We start from the raw sequence: 16,314 nt of genomic DNA, 5'->3' as shown, positions 1-16,314 counted from the left end.
GTACAGATGTGAAGAAAATGTAAATGGGGGGCCCAGAAGGAATAATCCACAATAAAAACCAAAGGAGCTTCACATAAAACGCTGTATTCATGTTCCTTTTTGGAAAGTCTATTAACAAAGCAACTTGCAGACCCCTCGATCTCGTCTTGGGCCGTTGGTAAATTCAGCCGCAAAAATAAGGATATTGCAGGCGCGTGTGCACAGGGGTGTGCTTCAGGGCCTACCCTCCTCCTCTTTTAAAAAAAAAAAAATTAAATTTTTGCGAAGCATGACCCGACATTCCCTAAAAACATCTCTCACCAGTCTAGACACCCGTACTCAATTTTCTGCACATGTGCCTTTGTACGTTGTTTTGAACACCCTCACACCCATAAACGTAGCTCGCCAGTCTAGAACCCCCCCCCCTAACATTATTTCATACGCGCCTGCATTGGCAAAAACAGAAAAAGAAAAACAGAAACAAATTAAAAAAAACACCCCTATAAATAATAATATACTACTTAAAAGAATTTAAGGGTCAGACGATATTTTCGACATTATTTTCTGAATGTCAATTATATTAGCTAGACCATAATGTCACGCATGGTATTGTTCCATTTTGACGAAAGTGGGTCTAAGCAACCCATAAATGAATTAAAATACCACTGTCAGTTGAACACTGTCGACTAGTTTCTAATGGCCAAAACATGCTTACATTTGCACGTCAAATTAGGGCGAAAGCGAAAGGTCTGCTAAGTGCCCCCAAACCTGCTTTTTTCACAAAGCACTTCATTTGCACGCTTTGCATGTGTATTCCATGTTCCCAATGCTGAATTTCCGTATAATTGGAGCTTGCGTTCATGTTACGGTGCCACACTCCAAGGGGTGGTGTCGACGCATGGTATGGAACGTCAACTGACTATCGAGATCGCTAGGAAGGGGCATTTGCTTGGCTTCAGGATGGCAATTTAACGCAAAGAAATGTTTTGCTCTAAGACTTTGGTGGTCAGTCAGAGTGTTCGTTGGCCGACTGTGCAACGGTACCAAGCAACGAATTCTGTTCGAAATCGTCCACGTTCGGGAAGACCCCGAAGCACTACAAATAGAGAGGACCGCTACATCACCAATATGGCTCTACGTCAACGCACAAACCACTGCACGCCGTTTACGTGACAATCTGCGGACTTGCGACTGGAACTCGAGTGTCTGATCAAACCATACGCAATCGTCTGAGAGCCAATAATCTAACGCTGGCCGTCGCCAGGCTGTTCGACCCACCCACTCCTACCACGTCACAGAAACGGCAGACATCACTGGTGCACACTTTCATCTGCGGTGAACGACGTGTTCAGTGGGGGTCGATTGAATGTTCACTGATGAGTCCAGGTTTAGTCTCCATTTCAACGACGGTCGGGTGTCGTGTCTACAGACGTCCTGGGGAGGGGGGGGAGCGCTTCCGCTGACGTTAACGTTAGACAAACACGGTCACCGTTTCGGTGGTGGCAGCGTCATGGTGGTGTGGCGGCATCTCTCTATCCAACCACAGGACCCACCCTCTAATGTGGTGGATGGCAATCTGAATGGAATCCGCTATCTGAATGAGAAATCCGATTATCCGGCGTTGGTTTCTCCCAGGCCTTCAGCAGATTGGCGGCGGGGCAGTTTCTGCCCTGCATGATGACAATGCCAGACCCCACCGCGCCAGGGTGTTAACGGACTTTCTCAGACAACAAGGTATCGCCAGGATGGATTGGCCAGCATATTCGCCTGACTTGGCCCCCAATAGAGCACACCTGGGGACGAATTAGGCAGGGAGAATGTTCGGATAACCATGCCCCTCCGGCCAACCTTCATGAATCTGGGTCAACTTTTTATGGCAGAGTGGCAGCCCATTCCCCAAGAGTTCTTCAGACGTCTGATCAACAGCATGAGGCAACGATGTGTCGAGTGTATTCGCGCCAGGGGTGGATTCACACACTATTAAACGAATGTTCTAATGTGTAAAATCCATGTTTGACAACCTTCAACTTTGACAGCATGTTATGTGACTTTCTTGTATACAGTGACGTTTATTTGTGGGTTTTTTGTAAATATGGAACAATAAATTACATTTTTAGTGTAGTTTACATCATCAATCTAGTACACTCTGAAACTTATTTGGTTATAAATTTTTGACCCTTAAATTCTTTTGAGTAGTATACATGTAAGAATAATACAAATAAAATGAAGTTTTTGTTAGCCGCTTGTGACAGACTTCACGTAGGCAAGCCACATGCACATTTATTTGTCGATTTCACTTCTTTTGTCTCAAAACCGCAATAACACCCCCCCCCCCCAACCTCCTTTTCCTTTATTACTACTAATAGTTTTCCTTTTTCAGCAATCTAAAAGGGTTGTCGGTCAGTTAAATTACATCATGTGTTTGGTTTTAAAATTTATTATAGTCAATATAGAGTGAATGGAAAGAAAGAAATGTTTTATTTAACAACGCACTCAACACATTTTATTTACGGTTATATGGCGTCAGACATATGGTTAAGGACCACACAGATTTTGAGAGGAAACCCGCTGTCGCCACTACATGGGCTACTCTTTCCAATTAGCAGCAAGGGATCTTTATTTGCGCTGCCCTCAGGCAGGATAGCACAAACCATGGCCTTTGTTGAACTAGTTATGGATCACTGGTCGGTGCAAGTGGTTTACACTTACCTATTGAGCCTTGCGGAGCACTCACTCAGGGTTTGGAGTCGGTATTTGAATTAAAAATCCCATGCCTCGACTGGGATCCGAACCCAGTACCTACCAGCCTGTAGACCGATGGCCTAACCACGACGCCACTGAGGCCGGTATATATAGAGTGAATGATTTAAGGTGTCAATCGGAATATATCAACATCATAAGTTTTAGGATAATAATTTAATTATTCTAATTTTTAAAAATATGTCAATGCTGCGGTATAAAAGTTGGGGTTTTTTTTTTTTTTTGTTTTTTTTAATTATTATTTTGTTTTTATTAAATTAAATTTATAACATATCAGCAGCTGACAACAATGGACAGATAAAGAGGTCACAGATTCGCAACAAAGTGACCGGTGCGAATTTGCAGAATCGCAGCAAGTTGTTACTGGTGTGGAACAAAATAGTCTGATAGCCAATTTGGTTTTCAACATCCGTCCCTCAAACCACCCCGTCCACTCCCCATTTTTTTTTTAAATCAGCGGGACATCGAAAAGTCAAACTGATCAAACTGATCCCATTCATATATAATGAATGCTTCCACAGCTGACGCAAGTTGCACGTGAGTCAGTTTCACAATTTATTTATTTTTAAAAATTGGTGTTTCACTTTTTTAAACATATTTTTTTCTATGACCGCCTAAACCGCCAAGCCGATAGCCGATATTGCCACTTTGGTTGGTTCGCGTACTGTAGCTTGCTGTAAGACAAACAATTCATAAAAATTCTCTCTCAGCCTTAATTTTAATAAAAAAAAAAAAAAAAAATTTAATTATATTAAAAAATACACTATTTTTTAAGCCTACTATCTGATCTACTGTTAAAATATTTTTATGGGCAGTCTAATACCTTAGCAAGGACCTGTGTTTTGTGGAAGGCGATTCCTTTGCTTTCCTGTTGTTTAACAAAAACCTGGAGCTGAACATTCTCCCTCCATTTGACAACTGACCGTCTAGTAATTAAACAAACAAAATGATTAAGCACATTCAAAACAATTAGGGGAGGGGGGACATTAACAGCATGTTAACACAATATTTTAAAAACTATCTGTATCAGTCTGACAATTAAATCTCATGATTTTTTTTAACAAAAATTATAAAACATATTTTAATCAGTCGTAGCTTCCAAATATAAAAATAAAAAAATAAAAAAATCTTTTTTAAAAAGTAAGGAAGTTTAGATGTTTAAAAACTGATGAATCATAAAAGATTTTCAGATTTAATGTTGGCCATTTTGTATTATATTGTAGCTATGAGTTTTATACAGTTATACTTTCTATTTTGAACTAATCATTTCTCCATCACATATTGACAAATTCTAGATATATAAACCTCAACAACTGTCGACATTTGTCTTCAAACTTGGCATCAACAACAGCACCGACTTCTCGCATGTGTCTCACATAGGTCCTCCAGCAGGTCAAGGTCACCTTGTACAAAGTGTGGTTATGGAAAACAACTGCCCTGTGAACCTTTTGATTGGAACATCTTTTATGCATGTGGTACTGCAAGAGAGCAAGAATAACTGTGTAGATCTAAGATAAAAACTTAACAGTTTGTTAGGTTAATGAAAACAATTCCAATCATTAATACAGGTACTGTTCAACCTAGAGGCATTTTGACAATATTTGCCATTTGGGAAGAAGATGCCAATTAACAACCAGTTACGTTATTTGCCTAGCAAATTGCCTTCAGAGGCCAGCTAATTGTCTTCAAAGACCAGACAATCATGACAGTATGGTGTGATTATATACCATGAATGTAGAGTGATTATGTAAGGTTAGAAGTTAAAAAATATGCATATGAAAGGCACATGAAAGTTTTAGGAAGAATAAAGTGTCACATTATGTTTTACTACTAAGTGTAAGATACCGTGATTATGTCACTGGTATAATCAATTTTATGAAAGGCACGTGAAAGTTTTAGGAGAATAAAGTGTCACATTATGTTTTACTACTAAGTGTAAGATACCGTGATTATGTCACTGGTATAATCAATTTTATGCAGCTACATAAAATATTTGGCACAAGACTTATGGCTTAGTTAGCGAAACAATAATGTAAAAACCTGTTTCCATGACTTCAATGCTTTTGACAATAGAGTTGTACAATAATGCCGGGATGCTTTTATTTCATTCAATTCACTGAAATAAAGCAAAAATTAAAGTATGTCAAAAAAAAAAAGACTCCACATAAATTTTTTTACCAACTTTTGATGTTTCCTAATTTGAATTAAAAAACAATGATCAATTTATATATTTTGAATAAATGTTTTACAGTCCAGCAGTGAAATTATTTTTAGTTGTAACGAGCTTTAGTGAGTGACAAATGAAAATTATTTCACGAAGGACATAAATTTGATAATAACTGGTACCGAGTTTGTTATTCTGTTTATTACCTCAGCTATTTTTTTTCTAAAAGCCTTTATAGAAACGATGTAAACCACTTTACGCACTGTTCTGAAAATTGCTATAACTTTGTAATTTCTCTTTATTCTGCTACAAAATCTATAAGGATTTTCATTAAAATGACATTTTGTTATAAATTTAACACCCAAAACGGAGAGCCGTAAATGCAAACTACATGACGTCATTTTGTGTGTTTGCCAAATTGTGATGACATCATATTTAGTACCAACAAGATCATTGGTTTGTAAACGTCAAATTGTCCAATAGTATTGTTCGTTAGACCAATGCAGAATATATCTCACTGAGAAAATATGGAAAATATTTTCCATGTTATGACCGCTGGGGTAATAATGTACAAATATTATATATATGTTTACTACTTATCATAGTCTGTATACTTCAAACATTAAATATATTGGTAATATTCTTATTGCAGTATTCTACAAAAAATATAAAAATTAAAAGCTGTAGGTTTTTAACATCTTTATAACAATACCTACTTGAATCGGAGTTGACAAACATATTCTTTCCAAGCCAAAAAGTGATTCTGGCGCATGCTCATATGAAATTGTTGAATAGCAACAGTCTGTTAAAAGAAAACAAAATTAAAATATAAATACAAACTAACTGATAAAAATATAAACCAGACACAGTTGGAGAATGAAGAAGCATTCCGAGAGCACTGCTACATGTCCCCTATCAGGCCTAATAATTCAAGGGCCATAAATCACCATGAAAGTTAAACTTGATCTGTAACAGTACATGATAAAGCTATATACAAAATGTCATCTCAGTTTCTTCAGGCATTGCAAAACAAGTCTGAAAAACAAATTTTCATATCTCCTAATTTCAAGGGCCATAACTCCATCAAAAATAGGTAAATCGCCATGAAAGTCAAACTTGATCTGTAATAGTACATGATAAAGCTATATATAAAATTTCAGCTCAATATTTTAAGGCATTTTTAAAATAACATCAGTAAATTATATGTGGGACGGATGGACAGACAGACAGACAGGATGGAGATAAAACCTATAGTCCCCTCCGGTTGGACTGGTAGGGGACTAGTAACTCTATAGCATGCACTGAGATAGGTTTTTCTCTTTATATTCTAAATATGACAAGGTAAATGGTAGATGGAGAGAGAGAGAGAGAGCAATGTTTCAAAGCAAAAAAACAGAACCCAAATTTTAAGTGGAATGATAGATAAATACTTTGCAAGACTTAATCAATTTCTGCCTCTACATTATTGTGTGAGAGATAATATGTAGAAATCTACATAAAAAAGGAAATTTGCATTTGGCAACAAACAACAGATAAAGTGTTCAAAACTTTCAACTATCATTTTACCTCTTTTTCTTTCTGTGCTAATTCTTCTGATGTCCTAGATTTCCACAGAGAAAACAATCTAGCTTTCAAGACATCTTCACAATGAAGAATTGCCTACACAAATTTAAAATAAAGCAGTTGTTTAGCTGATGTATGCAACATGCACATAATGAATGAATGAATACAACAAATGAACAATCAAAGAAATAAATGAATGATACCCCAGCACAAACAACCAAACCAGAGGGAAAAGGTATACAGCATGTGATGTAAATCAAAAGAAACTCTTACCAGTCTTTGAAGCATTCTATTCTCTTTACTTCTTTCCCATTCAGTTTTCCATTGTTCAAAGTACTGCCAACAAAGACTTTCTCTGTAAACAAATATAAAACATTAAACTTGGCAAAAGAATAAATAATAATACTTTAGAATGCTAAAAAAGGATCTGAATTAAAAAATGATTCCGATGTACTGGAAATGACACACTACTGGCATTTGTGAACAAGGTTTTCACATACAGTGGATAATCCTATTCTTAAAAATGTCAAGTCAAAAGTAGGAGAAACAACTCATCAATGTTATATGCAGCATGAAGGCAGTTGATTTCCCTACACTTTACCCACCACTAAAACACCCTGCTATGGCCTTGCTTATCTTATGTTCTAATTTGAGATAAAATTAAAATCAAGTATACGTACCATGACAAATTGTAAATATTGTGTCTGATTCTAGTAACAAAAGAAGTAATGAACAGTGTTCTAAGTTGAATTATTATAAGAAGTTAAAATAGACTGAGTGTAGTAGTAAAAGACGTTTCTCTACAAGGCAAAACAAAAATATTATTAGATGTACTTTCTAAACTGCACAGCTTTCTGTGCAAGTTCTCTTTGGTTCTTTTCCATCTGGGCAAACACACGCATCCTGAAGATACAGAGTGACATCATCTGCTGGTAGAAATGTGCATCTGCCTTGGTGTACTGTGTCTGGTAAACAGAGATAATGGTAAAGGTATATACAAGTACCAGGTATTAACAAATCAGTGCCACTCACTCACTCACTCACTCACTCTCTCTCTCTCTCTCTCTCACACACACACAACACAGACAACACACACACACAATGACACACAAAGAGAGAGAGACAGAAAGAAAGAAATGTTTTATTTAATGACGCACTCAACACATTTTATTTATGGTTATATGGCGTCAGACGTATGGTTAAGGATCACACAGATATTGAGAGAGGAAACCCACTATTGCCACTTCATGGGCTACTCTTTTCGATTAGCAGCAAGGGATCTTTTATATGCACCATCCCACAGACAGGATAGCACATACCACAGCCTTTGATATGCCAGTCGTGGTACACTGGCTGGAACGAGAAATAGAGACAGACAGACACACACACACACAGAGAGACACACACACACAGAGAGACACACACACACACACACACACACAGACATTTCCACATGCATAAATGTATTTTATTGAGTTAAATACAATGTATATATAAATAAATACATTATAAATTATACTCTTTAGAGTACAGCCATAATTATGTATATATAATTATACAATATCAAGCCATGATTCAAGGCCCCAACCATGACCTTGGTTATATTTCTGGAGAGAATTATAAATTAATAATACAAAAAAAAAAATTTGGGTCAACATCTGAAGAGCTCTAGTTATTGTCTTGCCAGTTTTATTTTGACAAATCGTCCATTTAAAGATTACATCAAAATGTGTTTATAAAAATCCAGTAATGTTGTGTATTTTTCACAAACATGGACCTCAATCACAATTGGGTTTTGGGTTTTTTCAAATGGTATTAAAGGCATTCTGTCATGAATTTAAGGATCTTATTTCTCTAAAAATTGATAATAAATGAAAATTACATTAATTTTTGCAAACAAAATCTAGCTATCGCATCACCTTAACTGAACCATGATGGAGTGAAATCCATGTCAATTCTCTCCGCAATTTTATTTGTTTAATTATGGACCATTGCCATAATTCAATTATTTGTACAAAATATCCTTAAGTGGAATATGTTGGTTACATAGATGGTTGAATAAAGTACATTTAAGGACAGATCCAATATACACTTTTTCAGGTAATACTTTGTTAGGCCATTTCACAGGTCAGTGGTCTGTGACAATATGCCTTTAAAATATTAAAAGTAAACATAATTTTAAAAACATACTTTCCTCATGCGCCTCCAGTGTACATACTGAAGCCAGGATCTCACACACTTTTTCAAAATGACACTCCTGAAATAAATTCAGAAGCATATAAACACAGAAATATGAATTCTAATACAAATTATGGATTATATAAATATTTTGACAAAATTAATGTCTATCAGCAAAACTATCAAATACTGAGCATTATCACTGAAGAAGTTAAAACTTGAAGTTTTATTTGTGGTTTTAAAATTAATAACTTGAAGCTTTCTGAGAGTACTGCTAAAGCAATAATGTCCCCTACCAGACCGTAAGTTCAAGGACCATAACTCTGTCTAATATGGATATATTCCATAGTCCCCCCCCCCCCCCCCCCTCCCAGTTGGGACTGGTAGGGGACTAATCAATTGAATCTGAATCTAAACCAGAAACAAAGAGTACAATTAAAATCATTTTATAACTTGCAGAGTATGTATTATGTGCTGGTCATAGCTATTGAGAATAACTCTTTTAATTCAGATGGTACAACACTAGACTCTCACAGATGGTTCCAGGTTCAAATCTTCTCAAAGGAGCTTGACTTATCTCTATCAGTTATATTGCATGGAATTAATTTTACATTTGAATCTGTCAATATGTTTCTAATTTCATCCTGTCTGTGACTAGATTAATAAATTCAAAGCTGGACAAAAGAGTATGTTAGTAAATCTATCAAGTGATATTCATACACACAATCTACTTTTATTGGTTTTGTAAACATACTTGAAATGCTTTCTTGCAGTTGTTGTTTTAGATACCATTTGAAGTTCTGTCCGTTGTTCCCAGCGATCAGACCACCTGGTCCATGCCCTGCTCATCAACTAAGCAGAATAATACATCAACAAATATCACTGTAACTAAGACTGAATGCTAGGTTAGGAACAAATTAAGATAGCCATGGACAATAAATAAAATAGTATTGCCAAAGCAAATCTTAAAAAACATGGTATGCTGTGAACATTTAGTTCTTCATTATGAGGTCATTATTATTACAGCTGTAACATGGATCATAACTGAATACAAAATTTGAAATAAAAATTAGTTTTATTCAAATAGTACTTATTTTATGATTTTCATCAAATATACAACATGTTATTGGTCTTTGAGTTACATATATCACAAACAGAACACATATTCCTATTTGACAAGAAGATTATGTTTAAAATTTCAATAAAATGAAAAATTTGTTTTGAATGTACTAAACATTTTAAGATAGTAAACATTTCCTTGAAGGTACCAAACATTTTTGCAGTTTGTAAACTAACGTAACAAATGTTTATCCTACATACGTGGCTCATTCTCAGTGCATCTGCCATCTGTACTCTAACAAGCCGCACTCTGTGCTGGACGAGGTTTAGTCTGAATGCCGTCAATCCCAGCGTCAGCTGATTGTGTCGATAGTGCAGAGAAGCCATCCTCTCCTTGGCCCTCTTTTCTTTTCTCATCTTGACATCTTAGTATATAGGAAAATGAGCTGTCAACTGATATAGGTTTTTGTGAAATGGTTATTTTGTGTTCTTTTATATAAAAATTTGCAAAATGGAAATAAAGTTTTGTATAAAAAAATTATGATGTGGTGGAATTTTTGTTTATAAACACAATAAAATATATAAACACTTTAAATTTTTTGGTTGTAACACTACTATGCAGTATTGGAAACATTATTACATTCTAAAGCATATGGTAAAGAGGATACAGAATTTCCAGCATGTGAAAACTTGTCTTGTCTTGAATCCACGAGCCAGAGCAGTCATGTGTTGCTGGTTAGCTGCCAGACAACGTCGTGCCTGTAACCGTTTGTACCACACATTGAATATTCTCATCTTCAAAGAATTGTGGTAAAGGTTCACTGCATAGGCTGAAAATATATATCATTATTACTTAAAATTCTTAAATGAGAAAAAATACATTTATCTGAGAAGGCAAAACTTATGAAATGAAATCTGAATGGTGTATAATTTACAACCCAACTTTGCATTTTTATGCCATGATGCATTACTTTTGCTGTAATGTACAATATAAGCCACAAACACATTTTGCAATGTGTTGTCTAGAGCTCTGAAGTGAGACACATCTGAAGTATTTAGTAGTACTTAGTATTATAACATTACAAACCATGTAAACTGCATTAATTGTTGACGACATCCATTAATAAAAACAAACAAGTTTATCAAAACTTTAGTTATAGATGTGCTCTTCATTAGTAAAGGTTGTTTAACATCGAGAGGAAAGACTGCAGTTCTAACTATCCATATAAATTAGATACACATTGAGGTAACTGTCAATGTGTTTGCTTAACATGCAATGCCTCTATTAAGTCAGTTTATTTTTTTAATGACAACTCTAAGAGTATAGTGATTTATTAATCATCGGCTACTGGATGTCAAATATTTGATAATGCTGACATATAGTCTAAGAGGAAACTAGCTACATTTATCCATTAACAGCATAGATTTTTAAACTACTTTGCCTTTGATATACCAGTTGTGGGGCACTGGTTTGGATGGGGAAAACCAGTAAGAGAATGGCTTCACCAAGGGGGTTTTATCCTATAACCAAAGCACCTCAGATAAGAGCTCTACCAACTATTTGTCACTATGATAACTAAAACTCCAAATCATTTCTGAACAACATGAATCATGCACCTTTGTTTCGCACTTTGACTAGTCTGGTCTTCCAGTAAATGATCCAGGCATTCCAACACTTGAAAACAACAGCTTGATCGTAGTGTCTCTCCGCCACTTCCTTCTGTTTTGTCACCTTCTGTCGTCTCAAGAATGCATCTTGCCATATGAGCCAGTGCTGAATGAATTACAATTTTTAAAATTCTATAACTGTGTAAAACAATCTTTTGACAATAAATATTTGTAAATAACACAAAAGGTGTAGATGCAAAATGTACAATTTTCTGTTATACCTAACCCTGTTAAATTATTAAATTTAATACTTACAATGAAAACAAAATAAATTGTTTTGAAAGTGTGAAATAAATTTAAACTACTGCATTTACTAAAGGCCAGTCAAACGAAAACATAAAAAAAAAACATTTATGTAACAAACAAAAAACAAAGTTTATTCAAGATCTGTTGCAGTGTTCATTATGTTACAAGTAGGAGGCTGTTTATTGAAAACATGTGTCTATGTGAATTACTCTCCTTAATGATGTAAGTAACCAGTAATGTAATCATCACATTTCAGCGCAAATTGTAGCTGGCAATGAAGTTACATTAGCCAATGAAAATGATCAGATGCTGACTCATTTAGAAAGGTCTGGTCTATTATGACATACTTGTGCTTGGACTCTGTAACCCCAAAACTGCATCGCTAGAGATGACATGTCGTTTTGTTCTGATGCCAGTCTCAGCTGCAGTCTCCACTGTTTCCAAGCCATTCTAAAAGTTTTTAAAAATACATATTATGTATAACCACAATGGGAAATTGTTTTTCTAGACAGTCACAACAATTAAAGTCCCCTTTCATCCATGCAACTTTTTTTTACATGCATTAGTCTATATATTATTTTAAGTTTGATAATAGTATTAACTTAATGGGATTGAAAATAGGGTTTTTCCAGGGTCTCCTTACATGTTCAAATTAATGAAACTTAAAAAATAGGAGAATAAAATGCACAGTAGCATAACCAGATATATTTATCACGGTTTTAGTTAAAGGCATCCGACTGCACTAACACATATCATGTACCTGACACAGGACATCTTGTTAAAGGCATCCGACTGACCACTGAGCAGTTTCTTACGTCTTCTCTCCAGAACGTAACTGATCCAGGCTCTAATCACAGTTTTTAAAACAGATTTCTTATCTGCAAATATACAAGTCATGACCGGACATTGTTTAATGTACAGGTGATAGGCATCAATGACATAGTGATTGTAGCAAATAAACCGAGGAGCACACTGACACCAGTCCTATCTTAGGAGCAAACTATCCTTTATAAATACTATACTGAACTCCACTGAAAACACACCAGCCAGTTTTCAGTTGTTACTGCTAACACTAGTGTGAGGTTGAAATATTCATTAACACACACAATAACCCTAACCATTGGATACAATTTTGGGATTATTTATTACTTACCAGAATACATCTAGTTATACAAAATCAGTTAAATGTATTACTTTTTCTTTTCATATCTTTTTCACAATTACAAATCTGGCTGGTGCATTTTCAGTGTATATTTCACAAAATTTAACAAAAGCCAAATAAGTGACATATTAGCAACATATTTTTTTTTAGCAAGGTTATCCTGTCAGAAACAAAAAAGAAAAGAAAAAAAGAATAAGCTTAGGTTGTAGGATCAGCTTAATTATAATGTTCTACAGCTTATAGATAACTGAGTAGAAAATGGAAGTGCATTTTAACTAACTGTTGTTGCTTCCTATCCTTTTGGTTTCATAAATAGCATGAAGTGTGTTCAGTTAATCACCAACAAAACAATCCACAAAATGTTTCTTTGGAACAGTCTGCTGTACGTATCTTTAAATTTAGCATCATGAAATATTAGTCTCTTGTACGACATCACTGATTCGCCAAATATTAAGTCTCTTGTACGACATCACTGATTCGCTAAACATTTTATGCTCATTAACATTCCAGATTTACAGTATTCCTTAGTTTTACTTTATTTTATTAAATACATTACTAAATGTTATTGGACAGACAGAAATATAAAAAAAGAATTTCATCCAGTTAATAGATAAAAACCAAACAATATAAAAATAAACGCACATAACATTTTAGTGCAAAATAGTAAAAAAATACATCAATAACTTCACATACACATTTGTAATGCAGCTGCATTTTTTCTGTTCTTTTCAAACTGAACTGTTACATAAATCTTCCAGGCTGACACTATTTTAGCCCACATTACATATCTGGAAAAAAAAAAAAAAAAAAAAAAAAAAAAATGTATCATCAGAATGACAAATATTTATAGTGATATATATTGTTAGATAATGTATTCAGTCAAAGCAAGAGCAATGTATACATTGTGCAAGTCATTCTCTATGTAGCAGCAACAATGGTATAGATATATTTTAAAATTTGTAATAGTATCAGTGGAGAATTGTTTTAATTTTTATGGAATCAGTTGTTGGAAACATAAATTAATACCAAATGTAAAATGCAACTTGACTCTAAGCTAATATACAGGAATAAAAACGTAAAATACAACTTGACTCAAGCTAATATACAGGAATGAACATTACCTTGGACAAAATAAATTCAAAATCCTTCACAGGGTCTCGAAACATAATAGGTAATTGTAATTTTAATTTTTTTTTTTAATCAAAGAATAAGGACAAAAATGTCTGGAGACAGCACTAGAATCTGGAATTCCAAAACGATTGAGACCATTTTCCAATGTGACTCTATATTTAATTATAAAGGCTTTCAGAAGGTTAACACTATTTGCTGTTCATTAGGTTTTGATAGACCATTTTCATTAAATTATACCCATCTTTAAACCTGTACTTAGACAATTTTCATTAAATTATGCCATCTTCGAACTGTACTTAGGCTCTTAGCGTGTTCCTTGTGTTTCAAAGTAAGTTGCTATTTGTTTTGATTAGGTTACTGTTCAGTACACTATTGAAACAATGTGATTAAAATGTAACAAAGTGAGTAAATTTTATTACAAAAGTAGCAGACGAAAATCCAGGATTATTTGACAAATCACTATAGTAACCTGTAGTGGCATTCTGCTCTGACCATTAGCCTCCACTCCTGCCGCACTTCCCACCAGTACAAATGCCACTGTCTGAAGCACAAAGACAACAGCCGCTGGTCATGGTGTAACCTGTAAAAAAACACATTGTAAAAAAACCTATTTAGAAACAATGTACAGGGTACATGTAAATACACGTATGTACTAACATCATTTAACAAAGAAGGGAAAACAATGATGAGCTTGTCTACAGTACCAACCCAAATTTTAAGTGATTTTTGTTAATTCCAGTTAGGCTTGACAATGAAAAATTAAACCAAAAATTCAATTTTTATGTTTTGATAATATATAAAAACTCTTTCAAATTTATAACTATGTTTTATGTTTCACCGGTTCATTTTGTAAATATAAGGTCATTGGTATACATATACGGTATTCGATATAACGCATATATAAAGTATATATTCGCAAAAACGCAGCCACGTGCTGTACCACTGCACGTTTGTCAGGCCATGACACGTAAAAAGTGTTTTCAGTGGTATCTGGCCGACACAATCCAGGCTTCTCAGTGAACCGCATAGAAACAATGCCATCGGCCGACTAGCCAGGCGAATCAGTAAGGGCATTCCATGGTAGCTCATAGTTGTGGGATAAGCAACTTTTAAAAATCCGGTCGACCACGGAGGGCAGGACAAAATAGCCGCAAAATCCGACCAGACCGTCATACGTGAGGTATTTTCCAGTTCGAGGTGTCATCTTATTCAAAATGTCAACTGCGATGGAGACAGGTTTTTCAGGTTTCTGGTTTTTTAGGCGTTTAAGTTATGCGGCAAACTGCGTGTTCGATTGCATGGTGTGGGCAGCCATACACACTGGCACGACCTGGTCCACAAAACAAATGCTAGTAGCCCACATCGTTCCAGACTACCAGTTTCCAGACATCGCCAGGCCTCAATCCAAGCTTTCCTACAGAACAACAACATTAATGGTTCCTTGGCCAGATATCACCGGATTTGAATCTATGGGACGAGTTGGACCGACTCCGACAGCGCAACCACAGCCCCAGACCCTAGCTGGCAGCAGCCTTGCAGGCCGAGTGGGCCACCATCCCCCGGGACGTCATCCGTACTCTGGTTGCTTCAATGGGCAGGCGGTGTCAGGCAGTTGTCAACACACGCGGAGGCCACACCCGGTATTGACTCCAGATGACCTTGACCTTGGTGGTGTGTCCTATCACTTACTCACAATGGACTAGAGTGAATTGTGAACAATCCTGCAACATTTGGTAATTATCGGACTCACCATTCAATAATTAAATCAATTCTCCAAATGTTACGACAATGTGGTTTTGCGTTTCTTCTTTTGAAGAGTATATATATATATATATATATATATATATATGCCCATCTTATATGTATTCAGGCCTTGACCGTAATGTTTTCAGTGGTAGCACACCAGGCTTCCAGGTTATAAAATCTGGTAGCCCTCAGTAAATTTGGTAGCCCATAGTTTTAATAAACTTTTAAAAAAGGAGACAAAATAGCAAAATCATTTATTTTTATTCAAATGTTGTTTTAGGTTATGGTTTTTTAGGTGTTTAAGCATCTTGTTGATTGCAGAGTAACTGGACGTACAAAACAAAATCTAGTAGCCCAGTGGACTACCAGTTTAGACATCTGGTAATCCAAGTGAGTAATTGGTAGTCAAAATATGCCAGGCTACCGCAATACTCACCCTTAGTGAAGCATGTTTTTTGCTCATAGAGTTTTAAAATATATTTTCTTGATTAGTTTATCCTACTAAACTATACATGTATGTATTATTGGATTAATCTTTTTTTAATCTATCTCTACTAGTTTGAGATCCACTTTGTATGTATTGCTGTTTTATTTATTTATGCTCTGTATAAATTAGCACGCTAATTAGATTGGCAAGTCGACATGTAATACAAACATT

General features: G+C 35.3%; 1 protein-coding gene across 1 annotated transcript in view; it reads right to left on the bottom strand.

Moving 5' to 3' along the window:
- The window catches only part of LOC121384197 (protein SFI1 homolog), a 45,177-nt gene that overhangs the window by 16,049 nt on the left and 12,814 nt on the right, over positions 1 to 16,314 (bottom strand). The window contains exons 4-19 of the mRNA XM_041514471.1: positions 14,380 to 14,490; positions 13,473 to 13,567; positions 12,378 to 12,495; positions 11,965 to 12,067; positions 11,321 to 11,477; positions 10,372 to 10,533; positions 9,965 to 10,128; positions 9,399 to 9,496; positions 8,657 to 8,723; positions 7,301 to 7,431; positions 6,740 to 6,821; positions 6,470 to 6,562; positions 5,620 to 5,705; positions 4,780 to 4,855; positions 4,045 to 4,217; positions 3,563 to 3,665 (exon numbers count right to left, since the gene is read on the bottom strand). Coding sequence (XP_041370405.1) covers positions 3,563 to 3,665; positions 4,045 to 4,217; positions 4,780 to 4,855; positions 5,620 to 5,705; positions 6,470 to 6,562; positions 6,740 to 6,821; positions 7,301 to 7,431; positions 8,657 to 8,723; positions 9,399 to 9,496; positions 9,965 to 10,128; positions 10,372 to 10,533; positions 11,321 to 11,477; positions 11,965 to 12,067; positions 12,378 to 12,495; positions 13,473 to 13,567; positions 14,380 to 14,490 — 1,819 coding nt within the window. The remainder of the gene's footprint in view (positions 1 to 3,562; positions 3,666 to 4,044; positions 4,218 to 4,779; positions 4,856 to 5,619; positions 5,706 to 6,469; positions 6,563 to 6,739; positions 6,822 to 7,300; positions 7,432 to 8,656; positions 8,724 to 9,398; positions 9,497 to 9,964; positions 10,129 to 10,371; positions 10,534 to 11,320; positions 11,478 to 11,964; positions 12,068 to 12,377; positions 12,496 to 13,472; positions 13,568 to 14,379; positions 14,491 to 16,314) is intronic.

This window comes from Gigantopelta aegis, chromosome 10 (genome assembly GCF_016097555.1).
Source record: "Gigantopelta aegis isolate Gae_Host chromosome 10, Gae_host_genome, whole genome shotgun sequence".
NCBI lineage: Eukaryota > Metazoa > Mollusca > Gastropoda > Neomphalida > Peltospiridae > Gigantopelta > Gigantopelta aegis.
This window is presented reverse-complemented; position numbering and strand designations above follow the sequence as displayed.